General features: G+C 50.7%; 1 protein-coding gene across 1 annotated transcript in view; it reads right to left on the reverse strand.

Annotated features, from left to right (window-relative positions):
• The window catches only part of FADS2 (fatty acid desaturase 2), a 43,953-nt gene extending 20,897 nt beyond the window's left edge, over positions 1–23,056 (reverse strand). The window contains exons 1-5 of the mRNA XM_003419648.4: positions 22,686–23,056; positions 13,087–13,197; positions 10,953–11,150; positions 10,733–10,834; positions 3,044–3,169 (exon numbers count right to left, since the gene is read on the reverse strand). Coding sequence (XP_003419696.1) covers positions 3,044–3,169; positions 10,733–10,834; positions 10,953–11,150; positions 13,087–13,197; positions 22,686–22,892 — 744 coding nt within the window. The 5' untranslated portion in view covers positions 22,893–23,056. The remainder of the gene's footprint in view (positions 1–3,043; positions 3,170–10,732; positions 10,835–10,952; positions 11,151–13,086; positions 13,198–22,685) is intronic.
• Between the last annotated feature and the right edge of the window lie 4,411 nt (positions 23,057–27,467).

Below are 27,467 nucleotides of genomic sequence, written 5' to 3' on the forward strand. Positions count from 1 at the left end.
ACATTCAGTAATGGTGGCCAGGCAGCATCCAATTCTGGTCTCATGGGAAAGGAAATACCGTTCACGGACACAATTTGTCACACATTCCATTTCCTCCTCCCGTTCCTGAGTTTCCTATTTCCTCTGTTGCTCCAAGAGAATCAAAAAAAAAAAAAAAACCAAACCCACTGGCGTCGAGTTGATTCCAACTCATAGCAACCCTGTTGGACAGAGTAGAACTGTCCCATAGGGTTTCAAAGGCTCTAAATCTTTGTGGGAGCTGACTGCCACATCTTTCTCCTGCTAGAAGCGAGCTGGTGGGTTCAAACCATCTACCTTTTGGGTAGCAGCCTGAACTTAACCACTGAGCCACCAGGGTCCCTTCCAGGTGAATAAAAAAAACCAAAACCTGTAGCTGCTGAGTTGATTCCAATGCATCTCTATAGGATAAAGGAGAACTGCCCCATAGGGTTTCTGTCATGGATTGAATTGTGTCCCCCAAAAATATGTGTATCAATTTGGCTAGGCCACGATTTCCAGTATTGTGTGATTGTCTGCCATTTTGTCATCTGATGTGATTTTCTTATGTGTTTTAAACCCTCCTTTATGATGTTAATGAGGCAGGACTCAATCTACAAGACTGGACTGTGTCTCGAGCCAATCTCTTTTGAGATATAAAAGAGAAGCCAGCAGAGAGACAGAGAGACTTCATACCACCAAGAAAACAGTGTCAGGAGTACAGTGCATCCTTTGGACCTAGGGTTCCTACACAGAGAAGCCCCTAGTCCAGGGGAAGGTGGATGAGAAGGACCTTCCTCCAGAGCTGACAGAGGCAGAAAACTTTCCTTTGGAGATGACACCCTGAATTTGGACTTGTAGCCTACTACACTGTGAGAAAATAAGTTTCTCTTTGTTAAAGCCATCCAGTTGTGGTATTTCTGTTATAGCAGCACTCGATAACTAAGACAGTTTCCAAGGAGTGGCTGGTGGATTCGAACTGCCAACCTTTTGGTTAGCAGCTGAGCTCTTAACCACCGCACCACCAGGGCTCCTTCCAGGTGAATAGAGATCAAGTAATAAAAAAAATAAAGAATGTCTGCCTTGAGCACTACGCTCTTTTAAAGAACTATCTATATGGGCTCAAATGGACACCACCAACTCCAAAAGTTAGATAGGAGGCTTAGGGGGCGGTGAGTTTATGTTAATGGAGGAGGAACAATTTGGAAAAGGAGAGTGAGAATGGTTGCACGACTTGAAGGATATAATCAGTGTCACTGCATGGTACACGTAGAAATTGTCAAACTGGTGTGTGTTCTGCTGTTCTCAACAAAAATAAAAATCAATAATTTTTTAAAAAAGTAAATTTAAGAATTAGCATCATCCAACTTGCCTGTTTTAGAAAATAGTGTGGACCATGGACTGTTCTGACACTGTATTGTATATTCCAAATACAATAGAACACTGCACAGCCTCCAAGAAGGAAGGATAAGGCTGATTTACGTGTACACTTGTGGGAAGGGGTGCATATTTGGCCAGGTGGCAGGTTAAAAAACAGATAAATACACCAGGTGCCATCGAGTCGATTCTGACTTATAGCACTCCCATGTGTGTAAGGGTAGAACTATGCTCTGTAGAGTTTTCGACACTGATTTTTTTTTTTGGAAGTAGATTGCCAAGCCTTTCTTCCAAGGCACCTCTGGGTGGGGTCGAAACTCCCACCTTTTGGTGAGCATGTTAACCATGTGCACCACCAGGGACTCTGGAAGGATATCTAGGTCATACTTAACAGTGGGTATCCTCGGGGCCGCGAACATGACTCAAAGAGGGGGTGGTGGAGACAACAGACTCGCCTCCTTACTTTGTACATTGCTGTATTATTTCAATGTTTGTAATAAGCATACTCTGTGTTTATAATAGAAAATAAACAAATACGACAGCAAGGCAGTATGGTGGAGTGGAGGGATCCCTTGCCAGCAGAAGATCTGGGGCTGCATGCTAGACTGGCCACTAAATGATGAGGTCCCATCCTTAGCTCAAGGACCCCTGGTGGCACAATGTGTTAAGTGCTTGGCTGCTAACTGAAAGGTTGGCAGTTCAAATCCACCAGCTGCTCTGAGGGAGAAAGATGTGGCAGTCTGCTTCTGTAAAGATTACAGAAGCCTTGGAAACTCTATGGAGCAGTTCTACTCTGTCCTATAGGGTCACTAGGAGTCAAAATTGACTTGACGGCAATGGCTGGATCCTCATCTTTCGTCGAGACTTGCTTTCTCACCTATTTGTAAAGTGGACTGGACTAGACTACCCCTAGGATCCCCTGTGCAGAGGACTATGATCCTCCAAGCAAGGTTTCCTTAATGTGAGCTGGCTTGTCGGGGACCAAGTTTGTGTCCTGGAATCTTCCCTTCCTGCTAAACTGGAGCCAGATTTCCATCTCCTCTGGGGAGAAACAGAGGACATTGGTGGTTCAGTCGTAGAATTCTCACCTTCCATACGGGAGACCCAGGTTTGATTCCGAGCCAATGCACCTCGTGGGCAGCTACCACGTGTCTGTCAGTGGAGGCTTGCCTGTTGCTATGAGACTGCAAAGGTTTCAGTGGAGCTTCCAGACTAAGACAGACGAGGAAGAAAGGCCTGGCAATCTACTTCTGAAAATCAGCCAGTGAAAACTCTATGGATCACAACAGTCTGATCTACAACCAGCCATGGGGATGGTCCAGGACCGGGCAGTGTTTCATCCCATTGTGCATGGGGTTGCCATGAATCAGAGGCCAATTTAATGGCAGCTGACAACCAACAGCTGGGAAGAAACAAGCCAGGAGCTGCTCCTCCCTGGCCCATGGGAAGGAGGAAAGCACCTAGCACTCTGATAAGAAAGTGCTTCCATTATTTACACATAAGGTCATTCCATATAAATGCCAGCTTGAATTATTCAGGACGTGTAGGAAAGGTTTCTGGGAAGCATCAGATGTGGACTCATCTGGTTGAAGATCTACCCTAAGAGATTCCTGCCCTGCTCCCCACACAGGCCAAACACTTCCCATCATATCCACATGGCTCCTCCTACCTCGACGGGCTGCCACTCGCCCAGGACAAACACGTGTAGCATGTTCACATCTGGGTCCTTGTGGAAGATGTTGGGCTTGGCGTGATGCTGAAAATGGCGATGGTTCCACCAGTTGGCTGAGGCGCCCTGTGGGGGGAGGGGACAGAAGGTGAGCAGTGCGTTCTACGAGGGCCCTGAGGTCCCCTGTGGGGAGCCGCTGCCTCAGGACAGTTCCCAGCATCTCCAACACTCAGGGCCAACGTCGCCTTGAGGCACAGTGCCATGGGCCCCCAAAAGTCAGAACGTGGCCCTGACACCAGAGTCCAGAGTAGCTGGCCAGCCCCTATGGCCAGGACTACAGGGCGGATTCAAGTCACTCCATCCCTCTAGGCCTTAGTTTCCTCATTCGTAGAATGATGATGGTGGCTGAGAAGTGTTAGTGTTGGGCCACATGGGAGCACGTCAGCAAGAGTGGGGCTGGCCTGACCCCAGGTCCCTCTTCCACACCTGCTCTCCCACTGCAGGTCTCCTGTGCATGGTGTCGTACAAGAAGAAGAGGTCTCAGGATAGCAAGAAGTGATCCCTCCCATGTGACCCTGCAATTCCTACGCACATACCCAAGAGACATGAAAATGTATCCACGCAAAAACCTGTATGTGAATGTTCTCTGCAGCACCGTTCACAATAGCCAAGAAGTAGAAACGACCCAAATGCCCACGAACTGATGAATGGATAAAGAAAATATGGTACGTCCACACCATGGAATATAATTTGCCCATAAAAAGAAATGAAGCACGGACACCAGCTACGACACAGATAAACTTTGAAAACGTTACGCGACTTGAAAGACTGCCAGACATGAAAGGCAACATTTGTGTGAAATGACCAGAATAGGCAAATCTCTATAGAGAGAAGGTAGATTGGCTAGGGCTGGAGGGGGTGGGCGGTTGGGGCTTGATGGCTAAATAGTGTGGGGTTTCTTTTTGGGGTGGTAAAGTTGTCCTAAAATTGATTGTGGTGATGGTTGCACAAATCTGTGCATACAGTTCGTGCCACTGATTTGCACACTTTAAATGGGTGAATTGTGAGGTGTGTGAACTGTATCTCAATAAAGCTGTTAAAATAAAGTGGTCCCTGCTCTCTGAGAGCTCCTGGTATAATTGGCAAGAGACAGCTGAACAGTCAGACATGCTACTGTGAGAACTTTCTTGGCTATTTAAGCATAAAATTACAGTTCCATGAGGCAAGAGGAGTCCCTAGTGCAAGCAGTTAATGTGCTCGGCTGCTAACTGAAAGGTTGGAGGTTTGAGTCCACCTAGAGGTAACTGAGAAGAAAGGCCTGGCGATCTATTTCCAAAAACTCAGCCATTGAAATCTCTATGGATCAGCCAAAGATTAGGCAGGCCCATAAAACAAACAAAAGTACACGTAGCTCAACCATACATATGAGACTAAATGGGCACACCAGCCCAGGGGCATGGAGCGCAAGAAGGCAGGATGGGACACAAAAGCTGGATGAATGGAAACGGGGAACCCACGCTCAAGAAGGGGAGAGTGTTGACACATCGTGGGGTTGGCAACCAATGACACAAAACAATATGTGTATTAATTGTCTAATGAGAAACTAATTTGATCTGTAAACCTTCAACTAAAGCACAATAAAAAAAAAAAAAAGAAAGAAAACTCTACAGAGCGTAACTCTACGCTGACACACATGGGATTGCTATGAGTCAGGTCAACTCGGTGGCAACTGGTATGAGACAAGGAACACGGCATGGGTATTTCAAGGCCACAGATTCCTATGTCCCAGCTCAAGCTCCTGGCACATTTTGCAGAAGCGTGTCCCTCAACAAAGCTACCCAGTTACACACAGAAGGAAACAGACTTTTCTTTTTTTTAATTTTACATTTTATTTTATTATTGTAGCCTGAAGATTATACAGTGAACTGTCGCTAGAGAGATGCTTTGGCTAAGGGTGCGGCCATCTATAAAATGGCCTATTTGCTAAAACAAGCATTTTACTTGGGAGATGCTTTTGGCACAAACACGGTCTCCGCAAATTCTGCCGCCGGTCACTGAAAGCCATGGGTGGGAACGGCTATGAACAGCTGCAGGCCCGGCGATGACCTCAGGCCCTGGGAACAGGCAGATCTCAAAACACCCAGAAAACATCAGAGCAAAAACATGTCGAAGAGTGAAAGCTTTGAGGATTAAGGAATTAGAAGACACATTTGAGTTTCTGGTCAAGAGGAACAAAATTCCTGTGAACAATCAAATGGAAGTCTTTGGCACAAAGAAGTTGAGGGACAAGGCAGGTTATAAATGTTTAGAAAATACCAACCAGTAGATGTTTGTTGAATGAATAAGCATGGGGAAGAAAGATGGGCCATGAAGACCACGTGCAATGGGATGAGGGTCTGTGAGGCTGGACAGTCGCAGCTCTCCCTGCTCTTGGGATCAGATGTAATGACAAAACATTTTTTTGTTCATGCTATTTTCTGCCAGGTCCCTAAGTGGCGCAAATGTTTTGCACTTGACTACTAACCTAAAAGTTGGCAGTCTGAAACCACCCAGAGACTCCTTGGAAGAAAGACCTGGCAATCGACTTCCACAAAGATCATTGTTGTTTTGCGCCCTTGCGTTGATTCAGACTCCTGGAGGCCCATGTGTTACAGAAAAGAACTGCTCCGTAGGGTCTTCTTGGCTGTAATCTTTACAGAAGCAGATCGCCAGGCCTTTTCCTCCACAGTGCCACCGGGTGGGCTCGAACTTGCAACCTTTTGGTCACCAGACAAGGGCAAACCATTTGCACCACACAGGGACCCCAAGAAAACCCTATGGAGATCAGTTCTACTCCGTAACACGTCAGAATCGACGCGATGGCAATGGGTTTGGTTTGGTTATTTTCTGTCCTGATTCCCTTCTATACTTCAAGAACTGCTCCTTCCCTGGCGCTGTGAGGCCCTGGCTGTTCAGGAACAATGACCAGCCCTCCGTGTTCCCAGAATGCTGTGCTGTTGCCGCTGCTCTGGGCCAGCCACCTTGCTGGGCCCTGGGAGGAAGTGGAGAGCCAAGACACAAAGCCCTTTGCCCTCAGGGAGCTTTGGGCTAGGAAGGCGAGTTCAGCATCACACCAAGCTGAAATGGGGATGGGAAAGAGAAAGAAAGAGAGCAGCTGACAGAACTGGAGAAGCAGGAGGTGGCTAGAGTGAGGAGTGCTTTCCCAACCAGGGGGGAGGAGCAGGAGAGCACTGACTCTTTCAGAAACCCAATGAAGGCCCTATGGTGAGTCAGAGACCCAGGCAGTGCTGTGCCAAGCAAGCATCTTGGAACCTGAAGCAAAAGGAAAAAATGTCCACTCCTGGGTTTAATGGACGCAAACTCATCAGTAACATTTTCAAATTCTAATTTTTTGCTCATCTCGTTTTCAAACAGAGAGCTGCCGTGTTGGACAATTTCTCTTGACCAAGTGATGGTCTTAAATTTTAATGAACTTAAGTAAAATGATAATAAATTTTTTGGTGTAAATAAAATAAACTTAAAGTAATAGGGTGACTTTTAATACAGCGACTTTTCAATTTTTAAATATTTTTCAACTACTTTAATGTTCTGGAAAAAATATCAGCCATTAAAAAAATACATACGAACACATATATAAATGCCAACCACGAAACCCATTGTTGTGGAGTTGATTCTGCCTCATAGCGACCCTACAGGACCGAGCACAACTGCCCCATAGGGTTTCCGAGGGTGTCATCTTTACGGAGGCAGACTGCCACATCTTTCTCCCACAGAGCAGCTGCTGGGTTCAAACCGCTGATCTTTTTGGTTAGCAGCTGAGAGCTTAACTGCTGCACCATCAGGGCTCCTAAACAAGTACATAGCGGCACACATTTTTCCTTTTACCTCTGGTTCTAATACGGCTCAGCACAGCCCAAAATTTATTTAAAATTTTGATATTTTGCTCACCATGGATTTTTTTGCATTAATTTTGATTTTTCAATATACTGCATTAACACACTATTGGCACCCATCAACAGATGAATGGATGAACAAAATCTGGTACATACACACAATGGACTATTTCTTCAGCTATAAAGAGAAATGAAGTCCTGATGCACGCCACAACACGGATGAGCCTTGAAAATGTTACACGGAGTCAAATAAGTCAGAGGACAAATATTGTGTGATCTTACTTACAGGAAATTAGCAAATATATAGAAACCAAGATTATTAGTAGCTATGGCTCCACAGGAAACCCTGGTGGCATAGTGGTTAAGTGCTGTGGCTGCTAACCATGAGGTTGGCAGTTCGAATCCACCAGGCTCTCCTTGGAAACTCTATGGAGCAGTTCTACTCTGTCCTATAGGGTCACTATGAGTCAGAATTGACTCTACGGCAGTAGGTTTGGGTTTTATGGCTCCATGAGAGAAAGGACTGGCAATCTGCTTCTATAAAGATGACAGCCAAGAAAACTCTACGGGGCAGCTCTGTTCCGCAACGCATAGGGTCTCTATGAGTAGGAATCGACTCCACAGCACGAGAGAACATCAGTGACAACCAAGGGTGGGGGAGGAGGGGAAGTTTTTGCTTAGGGGCCTTGAGATCATGTTAAAGGTGGTGAAATCATTTGGAAAAAGCAAGAATGACTGCACAACTTGAAGGATGTAACCAATGTCACCGAATTATACATGGAGAAATTGTTGAATTGGTGAATGTTTTGTTGTGTATATTTCCATGACAATTAAAGCCAAAAACATTATTTAGCTTGATTACTGAGGTTTTTGTCATCCCCTTAAGTTTTGCGCCCTAGAGGAGTGCAGTGCTTGCCGTACCCTAGTCCCAGAAATGAGGCTATGGAAATGACAGTGGAGCTCCATCCACATCTCCAGGGAACAGGCTTCATGCTGAGCATGTAAGTGCAATGCCCGATGATTAAAGGGTTTTAAGCGGTGTGTGACTGCTGAGAATGGTCTTTGTAAAAGACAACCCTCTGGAAAAAATGTCCACCAGAGGTGGAAAGGGAAGTCAGGAAATGGAGAACACCCCGTGAAAGCCTTCCACAGCCAGGCTGCCAGTGAGAAGTAGACCAGCCCCTCAAGGCCCAGGCACTCTGCTCACTATCTGAAGCAGCTGGAGCCAGGACATTGGAGTTGGCAGGGTGCTTGAGGGCCTCCCTACAGCCAGTCCCTTTTCTCTCAGAGAAAGGAACAGAGGCCTAGAGTGGCTTGTTCACGACTGTGTGACTGTGGAGTGACTGGAGCCGTGGGGCAAACTGTGGCCCTACTGGGGAGCCGCATGGCCACGCCACTGGCCTATCTCAGTGACACACCACCAAGGACACAGCTAGCAGGGGCTGGTGAACCCTGAGTGAGACCCACTCCCCTGACCTCCTCTAACACCTGAGCCCAACCGCCCTGTCCTCATTCCAGAGTTCCGATTTCACAAGCAGACATTCTACATGGAAGTCTGTCCTCTGTCTTGACCTGGTCTTCCCAATGATGCAAGAGCCGTGTTCCCGGGGCCCCTCAGGGACAGAGGGCCACCGGGCAGGAGAGGCCCTCCCAGGCCAGCCCAGGGTCTGGGAGCAGGACACAGCCCATCTTTGTTAAGTGTGGGGGAGAACATGGGTCAGGAGTAAAACGTTATTTTCTAATATTGGAGAGAGTTTTATCCACCAGAAAGGAGCATGAAATGAAACAAAGCGCTCTACTATTTCGCCCTCTGAAATTCTGGAAAGAAACCAGGTTCTCAGGCCGTTTCAGGCTTAGGGCCAGGCAAACTGCTCGCTGTGGAACTGGCTATAAGCTCAGGGGTGGTTCACCCCAACCACAGACAGAGCAGTCAAGCCTAAGGCTCAACACAGTCTGCACCGCAAGGCTGACCCTTGGCTCTTCCCAGCCAGGTTCCAGAGGAATGGGAGTCTTTATTGTTGCTAGTTGCAGTAACATTGATTCTGACTGATGGTGACCCCATGTGTGCAGAGCAGAACTGCTCCATAGGGTTTTCAAGGCTTTCAGAAGCAGATCGCCAGGCCTGTCTTTCAATGTGTCGCCAGGCGGGTTCAAACCACAAACCTTTTGGCTAGTAGTGGCACACTATGGAAGTCTTTGTTGTTGTTAGGTGTCATTGAGACGGCTCCGACTCACAGCGACCTTATGTATAACAGAAGGAAGCATTGCCCTGTCCTGCACCATCCTCAGATTCATTGCTGCATTTGAGCCCATTTCGCACCCAGTTTTTCTCAAGAGCTAGATGCCATTCGGGGTAGGGCTGGGGCAGGAAACAGACAGTGGCAAAGACTTATTTCCAAAACGCCCATCAGATCACCACGAGGTCATCAGCAAGTCAAGTCTGTCTTTGTTCAAACTTGCAATGCGGTTAACGCTTCTGTAGCTTCGCCCCTCATCTGCAGGGTGGTGAGAGTAGAAGGCCTTACTTTCTGAGTTTTACACAGGTTGTGTCCATTAGCTCAGTTTGTCATTATACTGTTTGATGACCCTGATCTGTCAGGATGTACATAACAGTGCCTAGCTTTCAGACCCCATATACTTCCCAAACATACTGGAGACGGCTTAGGGTAAAGGACTCATATGTAATGGAATGACTAAAATAAAGATACGAGCTTACTGGCATGTGACAGGAGGGGAGGATACGTACTACATCCCCAAAACTTGGCCTACAGAGTTGCTGTTGCAAACTTTGCTTTGCGCTTCCTGGCACTCAAAGAATAAAAGAAGAACCAACCCCCTCTCCCCAAAAACCAAAACCAATTACCACCGAGTCAATTCTGATTCATGGCCACCCCTCGTGTTTCAGGGTAGAGCTGTGTATAAAGTTTTTTCAATGGATATGACCTTTTGGAAGCAGATTACCTTTCTTTCTGAAGTGTCTCTAGGCAGACTTGAACCACCAGCCTTTTCGTTAGTAGCCTAGCGCTTAACTGTTTGTGCCACCCACGTAAATAGCTCATATGACCCAATGAAAGGAAGCACACCAATTCATCAAGAGAGATAACTCTTTTACAGGCCCCAAACTAAAAGGGATTTATTAGATATATCCTTAGGTTATTGTTGTTGTTGTTAGCTGCCTTCGAGTTGGCCCCCAATCCGTGGCAACCCTGGGCTCAGTCCTGTGCAATCCCCATAATCAGTTGTGGATCAGACCATTGTGGTCTGCACGGTTTTCACTGGCCGATTTTCAGAACTAGATCACCAGGCCTTTCTTCCTAGCCCATCTTAGTTTGGAAGCTCTGCTGAAACCTGTTCAGCGTCACAGCAACACACAAGCCTCTACTGACTGCTCATGATACGGTGCACTGGCTGGGACTCCAACCTAGGTCTCCTGCATGGAAGGCAAGAATTCTACCACTGAGCCACCACGGCCCCTTTCAGTCCTTAGATAAGGAGTACCAAACAACATAATGATCAACCAAGCCAACAGACAGAAGAGGCACACGCCTGTTTTTGTAACTAGTGAAGCCAGTTGTGGTTCTGTGGGTGTGCCTCGATACCGAGACAGGGCCTAGGACACAGAGGAACGGAGAAGGGGCCGTAGCATGGGCCACCCAGTAGAACGCAGTTCTCATAGGCGGACCTGCCTTGTTACATCAGGGCACTGGACTGAGAAGGCTGCTTGTCTCAGAGCAAAGTTTGATGGTGCCACCCCCACCTCTACCCAACAGGACGCACAGGGCTGCGGACGTTTTACCTTCAAGTGGCCAATGACGAACTTGTGGACAATGTGGTTCCACCTGGACTTCTTGTAGACAGAAAGGTGGCCGTAGTCGTGTTGCAGCCATCCAGCCTGAGCCTGGGGAGAGAGGGCCACAGATCCCATCACTGCCTCCGCCAATATGTACCAGACCCCTGCAAGGTGGCGGGCAGGAGTGTGCCGACTCCCAGCAACAGGTGAGGGTGTCACGCCTCACCTGAGAGGTAGTAAGGACAAAGGCTGTGATGAGGGTTGGAATCCAGCCATTGCCAAAGTAAGAGATGATGAACCATGCGATGGTCTCCATGGCGACGATGTGGGCCAAGAGGGAGAGGAAGAACAGATGGTTGGTCTTGAACAGCTTCATGTCCTCGGCTGTCTTCCTCAGGGCCCGGAAGTCCTCGATGAGGTGAGACTGTTGAGCGAGAGCCCCGGGAAGGGAGTCAGCCACCCAGCCACACTGTAGAGGGGACCAAAGCCTTGTGACCACAGTACCACCAATGGCTGCCATCTGCCTTGTGCCTACCATGTGCCTGGCATGGCCATGGGGACTCTGCCCCTCTGTCCATAGCTAGTTGAGTGGCAGAAAAGGGGTTTGACTCAGACTTTGCTTTTTTCACCCCACTCCACTGTCTCTCCAGCTCTGGGTCCTCCATCAAGTCTCCAGGGGGTTGAGGTGAGGGAGACACAAATAGCCCAGGATGAAGTCCCTGCCCCCAGAGAGCACAAAGGAAGGCAAGAGAGGACTTGGTGACCACTGGGCATGTGCGGCCAGGGAGAGAGAGGCAAGCCAACGATGGCTCTGGAGAAATGACAGCATCACTGGGAGAAAGAAAGGAGTTGGAGGCAGGGGCAGGCGGGGCAGGAGGGAAAGAAAGCAGAGAAAATGGGACTACAGAAATCCACTGGGACATCTCCAAGGGGGCTTGGAAAGGGCAGCTTTGGTGGTGCGTGTGTGAAGACAGATCTGGGAGACTGGTGATAAGCAACGAAGAATCTATCCATGTGAGCAACTGTGACAGGGAAGAAGCAGGATGGGAGCCAGAGAAGCAAGGTCAGGAAGGAGGGAGCCTGGGAGAGCACTGGGGAAGCTCAAAAGGGAGAGAAGACAGAGCCATGTGTGAAGAAGGTGGGATGAGACCTGGAGATCAGTCTGAGCAAGTGGAGAAGGTAACAGCATGAGGAGGGGCAGAGATGTAGAGGTCGGGGGAGGGGAGGAGGAGAGATCACAGCCCCTGGAGCATGTGCGAAATGGCCTAGATCTTCTCAGGAAGATCAGGTATAATGACGAGGCCACTGGACAAGATGGAGCGACCCTGTGCCCAGCCTGGCTCTGCTGAGACACCTAAGATGAAGAGGTCAGGGATGGATTACTCCAAGGTGGGGGGGTCAGCAAGAGGAGGAGGGGCTCACTGGGGAGAGGGTCTGGCTTCACCGTGAAATGTTCCCATCCTGAATGGATATGAGAAGTGGGAGCTCTGAAAGAACCATCCCCGTTGGGCAGGGCGAGTGCTCCAGCTACCCTGAGGCAGAGCCAGCAAAGGGACCCAGCTGCCCGCTAGCACCAAGGCCGGGCACAGCCTCCAGGGAGGCGGGTGGAGTCAGGTTTCGGGTCAGTTCTGGTGACACAGGCCAGAACAGGGGAAGTAGGGATTTCTGCAGTGTCATCCTCAGCCCTGGGCTCTGGCACCAGCTCTGGGGTCACAGGTCAAGTGCAGACCTGCACGCACTGCCCTGGGTGAGGCTAATTGGGCAACTCCCAGAGTGAACAGGGCTCTCAGGTCCCTCTGGTCCAGGCTAGAGCCAGGCTTCTGGAGGGTGACTCGGGCAGGGGAAGGCTGGGATTGAGGAGAGCAGAGGGGGCAGGGAGGGGGACTGGACCATGCTGCCCCATTGTGGACACGGGGTCTTACTCACATGCTCTTTCATTGTTTAACAAAAGAGCCCTACGAGGCCTCAGGTGTTGCTATTTTTACTTAATGTTGTCTCAAAAGCCCAGCACCTGGCCTGGTGGCTGACATGTCCTAGACCAGGAGCAAATGGCTAAGTGGCAGTGATTCCTTCTCAAAGAGGTGCTCCCTGACCACTCAGGCACCCCACTTCCCCACTTAGTGCGTCACTATCTGCTGTCTTCTTGTGTGTTTCTGCACTGTCTGTCTTTCTCCTAGACTGTCCTGTCCCAGACCAGCAGCTGGCACCTTTATGGGAAGAAAGGAAGGAAGGAGAAGGAAAATGCAGCCACCAGCCCGGCTCCTGGTGCGACAGGCAATGCCCCTCCTTTAAGACTGGCACAAAGGCCCCCCTCCCCAGGCTGAGCACCCCCCTCCTTCCTCTGTCCCCACCAGACTCACGTTCTTGCCACGATCCTGGCTGGGCTCCTCCGGGGCCAGCTCCCCAATCAGCAAGGGCTTCATGAACTTGCGCACGAAGTCAAGGTTGGGGTGGAAGGCGCGAAAGGCATCCTGGGGCGCAGAGGGGCAGGTGGTGAGCCTGGGACTCCACCTCTACATGCTCCTCCCCCCTTGGAGACATCAAACGGGGTGTCCCTCCATCCGGCCCCAAATGTCCTCTCCAGCCTCATCCCGGGCAGATCCCTCAGTGCCCACCTCCAGCCGTCAGCCACCCGGGCCTCTGCCCTGACGAGGGCAGGCTGAGCTCACCAAGGGCTTGTGCATGGATGTGCGGCTGCCTCCAGGGAGAGGCACCACGTAGGCACAGGTAGGGGGAGACCAGTGCAGACAGGGCCCGCACCACCGCGGCTCCTGAGCTGGGTGCCCTACTGGGGCGCGAGCGTACCACCCGCCCCGCATGGCAGCTCCTTTCCCGCATCATGCATGGTGATCAATGACAACAAGACTGAAGACTAATACTGCACAGAAAACACCCTTAGGCGATAATGTGAAACAAACCAAAGCAACTCCGAAACTATCCCCGGAGCTGATTCTTTGGAAGTCAATCACCAGGGCTTTCTTTGAAGCGCCTCTAGATGGACTCGAACCTCTAGCCTTTTGGTTAGTTAGCAGCCAAGCTTGCATTAACCGTTTATACCACACAGGGACTCCAGGTTAACCCCACAGGTGTCATAATGATGCATTTCAAAATGGTTCAGCCAAAAAAAATGAAAATTGCATGTACAGAAACAGAGAGAAAACAAACGTGGCAGAATGTGAATCTGGGTTGAAGATGAAGGTATTCATTTACGCTTTCAATTTCCTATATGTTCGGAAATTTCAAAAAAAAAAAAAGGAAATTGAGGGGAAAATGTTGACAATGCGTAAAAATCTTTTCACCTCCCATCAAAGCATCTCCCAACAGTAATTGCCAGTCTCCTCCTGTCTCTTTACCACAGCCCTAGCTTCGAGTCCGTTTGCCTGGTCTTTGTTCTATTTGTGTCTAGAACAGACTTACAATGCAACACTTTGTGCAGAGGAAAACTGGGCCCAGGGTTTTCTTAAAAAAAGTCTGTTCTTCTAGTTGAGCAAAAAAGGACAGGAGTCCCCGGGTGGTGTAGGCAGTTAAGCGCTTAACTACTAGCCGAAGAGCTGGCAGTTCAAACCCACACAGAAGTGCCTCGGAAGACAGGCCTGATGATTTGCTTCCGAAAGGTCACAGGCTTGAAAATCCCATGGGGCAGTTCTACTCCACACACGTGGGGTCGGAATTGGCTCAATGGCAACCAGCAGCAGGGATCAGATCACGTATATTTTCAGAGAAAGCAGACATGCTAGCCCAAGGGCTCTGGGCAGGCAGTCCGGTGGCCCAGGTTCCAGGGCTGACAAGCTCTGCAGGACTGAGACTGTCACCTCCCCACGCACCCCCTCCAGTCCCAGCTTCCTCTGCAAAGTGAGGACCCTCCCACGTTAGAAAGCCCTGGGAAAGGCCCAGCGGAAGCTTCCAAATTCAGGGCCGGGGGCTGGGCCTGAAAAAGCCCGTTCATTGGTTCTCCTCACATCGGACGATAGTTTTTATGCAGTGAATCGGAAGTCCTTTGTAAGACAGCCATTTCCTGAGGAACAGCTGCTGTCTCAGATAACGAAATTATTACCCTTCGTTTCTCGGTGAAGGTGAAAGTTGAGAGCTTGTCAGGGCATTGATCGCAAACCCATATCCCAACCCCTCAGATCCAGGTCACCCTTCCAAGGCCCTGCTAGGGCTGGGGGTCTGGGGGAGCAGACAGACACATCTCTGCCCTCATAGAGGAAGGCCTGCTGCTCAGCCGTGTCCAGAGGGCACTCTGAATCCTCTCAGGCAGCCACACCTCCCTGAGGCCACAAGAAGGAACAGGCACGAGCCAGGCAGGGAGCCAAGAGCATTGTTTGTGTTACCACACGGAAGCTTCAAAGTCCACCTCTACAGATGAAGTAACCTGTGCTCAAGTGGCAGAGCCAGGAGCCAAGCCCGGATCCACCTGACTCCAGCAACTGCTCTTTCCTGCACACCACTCTGCTGCGTCAGCTCATTGTCGGTGTAGATCTGCCAGCGTCCTGAGGCTCTGAGCAGGCGATCCTTCAACACACCGAGCCCATTCCCATGCCAGCGACTTTGCATCCCATATCATGGGGCCGGCTCCATTTAGGTCTGGGCCCCAAAGTCACCTCAGAGAGGTTTTTCCCAATCACTCCATCTGAAATTGTTGTTGTTAGCTACTGTCAAGTGGGCCCCCGACTCGTGGCAACAAGGAATGAAACGCTGCCTGGTCCTGTGCCATCCCCTTGATTGGTTGCGGATGAGATCATTGGGATCCATTGGGTTTTCATTGCCTGGTTTCTGGGTGCAAATCTCCAGGCCTTTCTTCCTTGTCCACCTTAGTCTGGAAGCTCCACTGAAACCGGTCCAACATCGTGGCAGCACACAAGCCTCTGCTGACTGACAGGTGGTAGCTGCATGTAAGGTGCATTGGCCGGGACTCCTGGCTTTCTCTGGGGCGTTACCCTGTTTCATCTTCATAGCAGTTATCGTGATTGAAACTATGTTATCTCCTCACTTCTTTATTGTCTGTCTCCCCAGCTAGAACTTAAGCTCTCCAAGGGAAGAGCCATGTCTATCTTACTGTCTGCAATGACCCCGGTGCCTACAAAGGTGCCCATCTAGAGGGCTCAGAACCAAGGAATGAGCCCAGTATCCCCCAGCTGCACAGCCTCTAATCCCAGGAGACTTGGCCACCATGTTCAGATTCTTCTCCTGCCATTTTACACCACTTGGCTTCTGGTTCCAAAACACCAAGAATTCCTTGCCTTCTCCACCCATCCAAACTTCAGGGCTCGAATAGCTGCTGTGTATTAAGTAGGCTAGCCGCTGAGCTAAGGGCTTCGCACACATAACCCCACAAATCTTTAACAAACTGTCAGGTAGGCCATATTGTGTTGCTGTTTTTAGGTGCCGTCAAGTCGATTCCAACTGATAGCCATCCCATGTGACAGAACAGAGCTACCCTACAGGGTTTTCTAGGCCTGGTGGCACAGTGGTTAAAGTGCTTGACTGCTAACTGAAAGGTTGGCGGCTTGAAACCACCAGTGGCTCCGAGGGTCAAAGATGTGGCAGTCTCCTCCCTGCCACACCTTGGAAGCCCTATGGGGTCCCTATGAGTCAGAATCGACTCAACAGCCGTGGGTAATCTTTATGGGGGCAGATCACCTGGTCTTTCTCATAAGGAGCCATTGGGTGGATTCAAACCACCAACTTTTCGATTAGCAGCCGAGAGCTTTATTGTTGTACCACCAGGCCATAATGCAGAGATGCGGAAGAGGCCTAGGGAGGTGAAGTTATTGCCCAGAGTCACATTCCAGGAACTAGTCAAGCCAGAATTTGAGTCAGGTGTGTCTAACTCCAGAGCTCTTTCCCCTGACACACAGTCGGCCCTCTGCATCCGCGGGTTCAACCAAACACAGATCGAAATATTAAAAAAAAAGAGACTTTTTTTTGTCATTATTCCCTAAATAATACAGTATAACAACTATTTACATAGCATTTACTTTTTATTAGGTATTATAAGTAATGTAGTGATGATTCAAAGTATAGGGGAGGATTGAGTAGGTTATAGGCAAATACTACGCCTTTGAGCATCTTTGGATTTTGGTATCCAAGGGGGACCTAGAACCAGTCCCCTGCAGACACCAAGGGACGACTGTGCAAAGGCCTCAATCAAATGAGCTTCCTACTCTGTTAGAGTGGATTACTCTCCCTCCAAAAGGCCACACACTTGCAGGTTCACACACTGTTGGCTACAGAAGCGCCTGGCTGGTGCAAGGCAGGCCACGGTATGTGGCAGCACAGGGCCAATCCAAACGTTCATCTTGGAACAAGAATTGGAACCAGGCTCCATCCTTGTCTGACAGGGACAGCAGCCTCTTAGGAAGAGGACCTGGGACACAGGTGGAGAGAAGGAAGAGCAAGATAATTTGTCTGTAGAGCAGACAGGTTGAGAACAGAGCCAGGCTGGCCCCCAGGAATATAAATAGGGGTGGGGTGGGGATTCAGGCTGCAGGAGGAAGCATCCCAACACCCAGGTTCCTAAAAGGCAGATATGTGTATGTCACACTTACTGATCTCGGCCAATTTTGGCTTCTGCCATCGCCCAGCTCCAACATCAGCCAACTTTGTGACATCAACCCTGTCCCCACCCCACCCCGGGTGGAACTCCTGGCTCCCTCTGCACTCAGCACCTGGTGCCATGATGTTTCCGGATGTGTGACTCTTTCTTGCAGAGATGTGAGTGCCTCCTGGGTCAGGCCAGTCTCTAATCCAGCTCTGCATGTCCAGGACTCAGGGATGGCGAGATGAGCCAGATCGGGGAAAGGAGCTCTGGGGACCAAGTGCTTACGGGGGAGAGAACGCAAAAGGACTCTTTCCTCACCCTGGACCCAAGCTCTCGGGGGGTGGAGACTGAGAAAGAGCAGAGACAGGGTTGGTGACTTCCTATTGGCAGCAGAGATGCCAGCAGATCAGGTCGCCCGAGTGCCATGTCCCCGGCAAGGGAAAGAAGCAGTGGAGGCTGGTGGGGCTGTGCTCGGGGACCAAAGAGCCCCTCGACGAGATCGTCTCCACTGACACAGGGCACATGCACTGCCTGGGGGTGGAAAGTTTGCACAAGAAGCGGGCCCCTACGAAGGGAAACTGGGGGTGAACGGGTTACAGAGGAAGCCAACCCCCCAACCCTGCTGATGTCACTTGCCACAGTCATGTCACGAAGCCAATACCAGGGATGCTGGGCTGGGCAGGGGCTCCCCACTGTGGTGGTACAGAGGCCCAGCCAGCAGGAATGGTCCCACCGAGGGGGTGGAGCTGCCCTCCAATTGACGGGGGGGGGGGGGTCAAGCACAGCAAATGTGTGTTCATTCAGCAAAATGGGGTCATGAAGGTCCCTGTTCCTCCTGTTCTTCATTTTCACTGAACTCCCTACTAGGGGCACTAGGGACTACATGGATGCTAAGTAGATAAGGCGCTGGTCCCCTACACCTGTACAGCGTGCTGAAGTTTGAAGAGTGATTGCACACTCGGTCCATTTCAGCCTGATAACCTCCTTGTTATTCCCATTTTACAGACCTGGAAAGTCACCTGCATAGGGATTCATAAAGCCGGGACTGAAACCCACGCACTCTGCTCGAAATACCGCGACCCTCCTGCCTCATCTGAGGAGGACAGAGTTGTTCCATCTTCAATCTACTGCCTCTTTACAAGAGCAGCATTGGACCAGACTGAAAGACAGAATGAGTCTCTGACCTGTTCTCACCTTCCCATGGTCCTACAGGCTGCAGACAGGGCAAGAAAACAAGGTGGTGGGGGATGGGGTGGGGTGGTGGCATCTGGAGGTGGAGGTTCCACATTCAAGTCCCAACTAGAGAGAGAGAAGCAAGCCCAGTAGATTTGGGTCACTGTGAATTATTCATCTCTGCACACAGGGCCCAGCTCAGAGCCATGGAGATGCCCATAAATGTTTGATAAATTGCCGTTGAGGATGACAAGTCCTGAGGGGAGAAAGTTCTACAGTGGTGGGGTGCTGCTGGGAAAAGAACAGAGACACTCTTGCGACATGGGTAAAGGTTCTTTTTGGCAACAGCAAGGCAGAGACAAGAGAAGCGCCAGAGGACAGGAGGGAAAGAGACCAGAGAGGTGGGTAGAGGGAGGAAGAAAGAAAGGAAGGAAGGAACGGAAAATAAGGAGGGAAGGAAGGAGGGGAGGTAGGAAGGATGAACCAGGTAGGCTCAGTTACAAAGACTTGAGCACACAGCTTGGGCAAGGCTTTCAAACAAAATAGCAACCAGAGAGCCTAGAGGATTGATCTGAGGATTAAATGAGGTAGTATATATATGAATGTGGAAACCCTGGTGGCATAGTGATTAAATGCTATGGCTGCTAACCAAAAGGTCAGCAGTTCGAATCCACCAAGCACTCCTTGGAAACGCTATGGGGCAGTTCTACTCTGTCCTAGAGGGTCACTATGAGTCAGAATCGACTGGACAGCAACAAGTTTGGTTTTATATGACTGTGCTTTGTGAGTTGTGAAAATTAAGCAACTTCATTATTACAGGCAAGGCCAAGCTCTAACTTCCACGGAAGGACGAAATGCCAATTGCTCTTACCCTTCACTGGTTCATCCCTCTTGGGAAGAGGTAGGTCCTGGCTGCTGAGGTCTTCCCTTCTCAGAAACAAGAAAGCCCCCAAGCTGAGGCCCCAAACGGCCCCAACAATGACTTCCCTGACCTCTGGGCTCTCCTCCCACACCTCTGTTAGGATGTTACTGCACTGTGATTGGCTCGTAACGACGCACTGACGTGTCAAGTGTACCAGAGGATCCAAATTAACTGCCACATCAGTCGTCCCCTAAATTGGCATGGTCCCTAAATACCGTCAGTCCCAAAGCTCAGAGGAAGAGAAGTCTACACCCCAAGGGACAAAGCCACTTGCTCAGCATTAAGCCTAGACAAAGCCACAAGTCGAGTCTCTTGCTCCCTAGCCTGTTCCTGTCTCTCTCCAAGTCCCCTCCCCAAACCGCCATGCCTTTCTTCCAACCTGATCCCAGATGGTTTAAAAAAAAAAGAAAGAAAAAGCCAAAGAGAACCCAGCGGCTCATTCCACTGTTACTCAACTTGTAACCCAAGGTGGTGTATTTCATGCACAAAAAGTCTTCTTTAAAAAAAACAAAAGGAACTCTTAAGCAGTAAGCTTCGGGGATAGAAATTGTCTCTTTCTGTCTTGCTACACCAAATAAAGATGGTGTAGATTAAAAAAACTTTTCTTCCAAATTCCTTTTTTTTTTTTTTTTTTAACAGTCTAAACCAGTTGCCATCTAGTTGATTCTGACTCCTGGCGACATCACGTGTGTCCGAGTAGAACTGGGCTCCATAGGGTTTTCGGAGGCTGATTTTTCAGTAGATTGCCAGGGTTTTCTTCCGAGGCACCTCTGCATAGACTCGAACTGCCAACCCTTCAGTCAGCAGTCCAGTGCTTACTGTTTCATAATCTTCACTCTTAATTCTCATGTGTGTGAAACACTACATTGCATTTATCTAGCACTTAGAGTTCACGAAGGGCTTTGCCATAAATCTGCCTCATTGACATAAACACAGGAGTATCTGACGGGGATGGAAAGGGGCTCAGTAAAGTGATAGCACGCAGTAGACAAACCCAGGGATCAACAGTCTGGTTGCATTTCCAGGGCTCTTGGGATCCTACTCGGGCTCCCTCCGTTCTTATAACAGGGCAGCTAGCGTCCAAGATGCCAGATTTACAGTCAGTGAGATCTATTCAGAGAGCAGCGGGGGAAAGAAATGAAAAGACTGCTACATTTTTAGCTCAAACTTATGAGACTGAGAGGGAGGGGGAGAACGCAAGGCATCCTGGTAGCCTGATGGGGTAGATCTGAGCACTGATTTTGGAGGAAACTCATGGTAAAGGCCAGGTAAGCAATGAGAACACACTGAAGAAAGATGAAATAAATCTCATGCCCTCGTTAAAACTATAAAGTTCAAGGCAGATGCCAGGCTGAGTTCCTCAGAAGAAAATATGTTTACTTAACGATATGGGCTACTCAGGCCAATCTATCATCTTCGGCTTATCTTGCTAGGAAACTTTTTGGTAAAGGTCAGACAGGGCGGAAACCTTTTATAATGTCCCTATGAAATCATGGACAGGCCAGCACAAGTCCAGCAACATGGAAGGGTGGAAAGACACCAACCAGGAGATCAAAGATCTTTTTTATTAGGAATTACCGTTACCCAACCACCTGCCTGGGTGGTGCAAATAGTTAACACACTCGGCTGTTGAGGGTTCCAGTCCACCCAGAGGTGCCTCCAAAGAAAGGCCCCGTGATCTACTTCCAAAAAATCAGCCACTAAAAAACACCCTGGAGGGCAGTTCTACTTTGGCACACATGGGGTTGCCCAGAGTCGGAATCAGCTTGCTGGCAACTGGTTACCCTTATTCAACCTACTCACAGGTTTGTGGCAAGGTCCAAATGAGGTAGTACCCAGATGAGTGATAACCTATACCCACCTAACTTATGGTTAGCATCACCAGCCTGGGGGGCTGAAGCAGTCTTCACAATCAGGTAAAAGAGAATGGAGCCAGAAGCTGTAGGAGATATGGGCGGACCATCTTCTCAAGCTTAAATAAGCCTGGGCCCTGCTCACCAAGCAGTGAGCCAGGAGTGAACAGCCTGGATTGCAGTTGAATGGTCTGGCCTCCCTGGCTAGGCCTGCCAGGATGAGGTGGGAGGAGGTCCGGCTGTGAAGAATTTCACCAACTGACAGGGATCCATTTATCTTGGACAGCCAAGGCTCACAAAGGAGTCAGCACCCTAGACCTCCAGGTGGAGTGATCTTCCTCAAGGAGTTTGCCGCTTCGCCGCTTCCTTCAGCCTCTCCTCATTCACCTTTTCCTGCATTTTCTACTCTGCCACACCTTCTTCTCTGCTTCCAGCTCACTGCCACCAAGAGGCCCCTTTCTTTCCTCTGTGCCTTTGTTCTTTTCTCTCGCACCCCTGTGAGTGCACGGGGTCCTAACTGCACCTTAAAGAAATGTAAGGCTCTCAAGCTAAGAGTAGGTGACTGCAGTGGGGTGCCGTGGGGGTGCCGCAAAGTGACTGTGCCCCACGTTTGGAGCTGGTGAGATGGGCAGCCCTGGCTCCGGGGAGGCCGCGCGGCTTCTACCTCCAGGAGTGCAGGAGCAGGAAAGGGCGTTCCCGGCAGGGTTTAGAGGCAAAGAAGGCCATTGAGTTGAACGTCCGCGAGTAACCTCGGGCGCAGCTCGGACCTAGCCAAACCAGGCTGGTGTCGGTAAGTTCATCAGCTCCCGTTGCCCTCTCGAACTGGTTTGGCAAACTCTAGCCCTCTCTCCTTCCATCAACCCCCCACCCACTCCCCAGGGATGCCGACCCTCGGGATCGATCTTGGTAATCCTTGGGAGCGTGGGAACGGGAGCTATCAGGTGGTCTCTCTCCCACGCAGCCATCGCAGACCTTCTTAGACAAGAGCCAAAGGAGGAGCGAGCCCCGGTCTGGCGGGAAAGCGCGGGACGCGCGCCGAGCCCCTCCATCTAACTGCCTCCGCTCCCGCTTTCTCCCGCGGCGCCCAGGGGCGGCCATCTTCCTCACAGGGGGCTGCCAAAACCCGAGCGCCCCCTTTGGGAAGTCCCTGGCTCCGAAGGCACCCGACAGAGGCGCGGACGTGGGTCTCAGCGCGCGCAGCAGATCCAGCACCGCTCTCTACCGGTCGGATCTCCACCGCGGCGCTGCCTGTCGGGGTCCAAAATGGGACCCCCACCCTAAGTTCACCCACTTGTCCCAGGAAAGGAAGATTCGGGGCGAGTTACGTGCGCAACAGGCGCACTTTCCTTCCCTCCCAGGCGCCCCGAGCTCGTCAGCGCCAGAGGTCTGGTTGGCGCCCAGGGACCCAGGGTGCCTGACTCCGACCGGTAGCAGAGAAAGGTGGTGGGGGATCCCCCACACCCTTACCGTAGCATCTTCCCCCGCGTAGTGCCCGATGACCCGGCGGCCCCCTGGGTGCCGGTTGGACCATGTGGTGATGTTATAGACTTTACGATCGATGACGAGCCACTTGTCCGTGCGTAGGTTGTGCTTCTGAATCTCCTCCCAGCTGAAGGTGGGCATGGGCGCCTCGCGCTCGGGGCCCCCCTCGCCCTGGTTCCCCCCCTTCCCCATGCTGCCTGCCAAGCGGGATGCTCTGTGAGGTGCGGCCTCCCGGCGCCAGCTGCTCGCTACACAAACAGCCCCTCCTGCCAGAGTGTGCGGACCCGGCCCGGCTCGCTTTCGGCTTTTGTCTTCTTCTACTCCGCCTCCTACCGCGCCCCCTCCCCCAGCCCACCCTCCTTCCCGCCGGAGGCTCCCAGGCCTCCCTCGGCAGAATCCTGGGCTTCCCAGTGCCCTCAAGCGGTCCCCTCCTCCCCGCCTCCCTTGGCCCGCCCGGATGGACTTTCGCCTCCAGTAAACTCCGGTGGTGCTCAGGGGCCCCCCTGCCCCGGGCTACACATCCTCCCGCGTTCCCCGCCGCCGGGGTTTCCACAGTGATCAGCAGAGCGCCTGCACCAATCCGGGCTCGTCGCCCCGCCTGCCATTGGCCCAGGAGGATCTTTCGAAGGCCAGCGGGCTGGAGCTGTGGTCTCCGGCTCCCCCGCCCGCCCGCGTGGAGTCGGCCCTGCAACTAGGACGGATACGTGTCGGTCCGCCTCCTTCCTCCGCTGCAGGCCGGGACGCGGAGGAGATCCCCGGGGTGCCGGGAGCCGCGAGTGCGCCCGCGCGCCCGCGCGCCCGCGCGCCCGCGGGGTGGAGGCCAGCGGTGCAGTGCGCGCTCCGGGCGCGTGCTCGCACGGTCTGCGTTCCCGGGCTTGCACCTGATGCCGGCACAAAGAGGGCTCCGGCGCGCGGCCAGGGCGGCGGGCTAGCGGCGCGGAGCCTCCGGCTCCAGCTCCACTGCTGGGCTAAGTAATGCCCGCTGCGGCGCGATGGAGTGGGGACTCCAGTCGCTCCACATTGTCCGCGCTCTGCAAATTTTCTAGCGGCCTCCTGCAGCCTCCTGGAGAAACGAGCCGCCTTCGGGCTCGTCCAGGCTTCAAACCTGTAATCAGACAATCTTAGAAAATACTTGCCGAACCTCTGTGCTGCTCCCTCGTGCTAGACGTCCTGGGGAGGGTGAAGGGGGGTATGAATGCAAAGATGACCATTACACAGCTTCCTCCGGCCCCCTCCTCCGCCCGGGCTCAGGAGGGAGACAGAAAATGGAGGCAATGTTGTTAGGTACCCTCCAGTTGCCTCCGACTCATAGCGACCCTCTGTACAACAGAACAAAACACTGCCCGGTCCGGTTCCATCCTCACAATCCTTGCTGTGTTTGAGCCCATGGTTACAGCCACTGTATCAGCCCATCTCATTGAGGGTCTTCCTCTTTTTCGCTGACCCTCTACCAAGCTTGATGTTCTCCAGGGACTGATCCCTCCTGATAACATGTCCAAAGTATGTCAGTCAGAGTCTCGCCGTCCTTGCTTCTAAGGAGCATTCCGTTAACTTGGCAACATGTACAGATTCTAGGAAATAAAAGATGTATCTATTCTATGAAACAAAGAAATCTTTATCAAAGATTACGTATCAAAAGGACAACGGGAGGGACTGGTTTTGTACGCGTGGGGCAGTGCAGCCCCCACACTCCTGCTGGATGGAGCTGCTCAGAACCACCTCCTGGAGCAAAGGGTTCGCTGGGAGCCTTGGGAAACCTGGCCTGACTGAGTCTGGAGGGCTCACTGGGAGGAGTAGAAAGTAAGGGTGAACAGAGGGAGGTGGGAGTGCAGAGGGCTTTGGGAGTTAATAACCAAACCACTGCACCACCAGGGCTCCAAGGAGTTAATAAAATAAGTGAGATAGATTTACATAATAGTTTCCAAAGTGTCTCAAACATATCAAAGACCATGCAGATGGCATAGGACTGGGCAACATTTAGTTCTGCTAACCAAGAGGTCTGCAGTTCAAATCCTCCAGGCGCTCCTTGGAAACTCTATGGGGCAGTTCTGCTCTGTCCTATAGGGTCGCTCCGAGTCGAAATCGACTCGACGGCAGTGGGTTTGGGATACATAACGTGCAGTGGTTAAGAGCTCGCCTGCTAACTGAAAGATTGGCAGTTCGAATCCACCAGCTGCTCCTTGGAAACTCTTTGTGGCAGTTCTACTCTGTCCTCTAGGGTCACTATGAGTCAGAGTCAACTCAACAGCAAAGAGTTTAGTTTGGGTTTAAGGAGCCCTGGCGGTGCAGTGGTTAAAGCAATCGACTGCTAACCAAAAGGTTGGTGGTTCGAAACCACCAGTAGCTCTGTGGGAGAAAGATGTGGCAGCCTGCTTCTGTAGAGATTTACAGCCTTGGAAACCCTTTGGGGGTTGGTACAACTCGGAATCAACTTATTGGCAGTGAGCTTGGTTTTGGTTTTGGGAAACTTAAGGCTCTCATGAGTCAGAGCAGAATGGACCTCAACTAACAGCAATAACAACATATTTCTGTGGGATTTACAGGTCCCGAGTGTTAGCACACCTTTCTTGTTTCTCACTCTAATCTAGTGAGGTAAGCAGAACTCATGTTGAAGCAACTCAGGTCAGGAGAGATGAAATGGTCAAATTCGCATGGTTAGCAAGTGGTACAGCTGGGCCCCTTCCAGGCACCATGCTGCCCCTCTCTTAATGAGGTCAGTGGAGAGGAACTATGAAGGGGGGACATAGGAAGATCACCCTGGCTGACTGGTTTTGGGGAGTGGGCAGTGAGGGGCTATACAGTGTCCCTTGCTTGCCAGTCTCACAGTCACCACCTCCCCCTGTTCACCCTCACTTCCCACGTGTCCCCAACCTGCCCTCCGGACTTAGTCAGCCCAGTTTCCCCTGGCTGGTATCATTCATTCCACTACCTCCAGACGTGAAGAGAACATGCCTCTGGCTTTGAGGAACAAACAGTAAAAGCCTCACCCCATGTGATAAGAGAGAGAATATGCAAGTACCAGGGGAGAGTCCACTGAAATGGAACTAAGATTGTTCTTTTTTTTTTTTTTTCAAAAGGTGAATTGAGACAGCATAAACAAACAAACAAAAAAAAAAACCAAACCTGTTGCCAGCAAGTCGATCCTAACTCAGCGATAGGACAAAGTAGAACTGCCCCACAGAGTTTCCAAGGAGAGCCTGGTGGATTTGAACTGCTAACCTTTTGGTTAGCAGCCGTACCTCTTTAACCACACTGCCACCAGGGTTTCCTAAGACAGCATAGCTAACTTTAATGAAAAATTTTATAAGGTGCGAAGCTCAGAGGAGGGAATGATATTGAAAGGGAGATCCAGGGAATGTTCCACGGAGGAGCTTTGTAGGCTGAACAAAGAGCTTGTGGAAAGGTCCAGAAGCCCAAAAAGGCTTTTTATTTGGGGCAGGTGAGAAGTGTGGATGGATCAGGGCAAGCGATTCCCAGCAGATCCCAGCTAAGTGCAGTGCCTGGCCCAGAGTGTTCTTATTGTTAGTTGTTGGTCAAGTCAATTCTGACTGACGGCAACCCCACGTGTGCCAGTGTAGAACTGTGCTCTATAGGGTTTTCTTGGCTATAGTCTTAACAGAAGCAGATCGCCAGACCTTTTCTTCTGCAGAGCCACTGGGTGGGTTAGAACCGGTTGGCAGTCAAGTGCAAACCATTTGTATGACCAGGGCCCAGGGCTTAAAAAAAAAAAAAGAAAGAAACATTGCTGTCGAGTCGATTCCTGCTCATAGCGGCCCTATAGGACACAGCAGAACTACCCCATAGGGTTTCCAAGGCAGCTGGTGGATTCAAACCGCTGAGCTTTTGATTAGCAGCCAAGGCCCCTGAAAAACATTTGTTAAAGACTCGAATGAATGAATGAACAGTGAGGAATGGCTCAGATGAGGCCAGCAGTGGGCAGAGTTCAGACTATGAAAGGCCTTGCATGCCCTCTGAACCAGCCAAGTGAGTGGGGAGGTGGTTTTTGGGAGACAGGGCTGTAGGATGGAGCCCAGGCCACGAATCCCCACTGAATGGATGAGGAACGCTTTCCATCTTGTTCTCACAAGGCGCCTCTGATGTCCCCTGGTAGACTGGTGCAGTCATGGAAGGGAAGGGACTGGGATGATTAGCAGGAAAGTGAAAATGAAAGATACCCACAGGGTAAGGCAACCAGAGAGGGGATACGATACTGACAGGTCAGGACCAGCTGGCAGAAGCAAAATGCTCTTCCTGGCTGCTCCTGTCTCTTCCTTTGCTTGGTTGATAAATATGGCCAAGTCACCCCAAACTTCAGAAAATCTTCAAAGATGCGTTTCTCAAGCCATCACCCCTATCTTTCACAGTTCGCTGATTGTTGAATTTGAGGAACAAAGTGTTAACTCTCTTTAGATCTACTTTCTGTCTCCCATTCATTTTTCAGATCATTACAATCTTCTCCAATTCTAACAGTAGTGATAACAATTCCTCCCATTGGTCCATTACTTCAGAGCGTGCAAAGGACTTTCATATAATGGATAAATGTACTTGGCGCAATGACTGGTACAGAGTAAGCCTGCAGTAGATGGTGGTTTTTAGACTTCGTTCTCATACTCTCATTCCTCCCAACAAAATGTAAGGTAGGTATTATCACTCTGTCTTTGCAAATGGCTACACTGGCACTCAGGGAGATTAACAAGCTTGGCCTGTCAACTGGCGGGTAATGGAAACAAATCTTGGAACTCAAACCCCAAGCTCTACATGCAGCCC

The sequence above is a fragment of the Loxodonta africana genome, chromosome 7, assembly GCF_030014295.1.
Source record: "Loxodonta africana isolate mLoxAfr1 chromosome 7, mLoxAfr1.hap2, whole genome shotgun sequence".
NCBI classification, from domain to species: domain Eukaryota; kingdom Metazoa; phylum Chordata; class Mammalia; order Proboscidea; family Elephantidae; genus Loxodonta; species Loxodonta africana.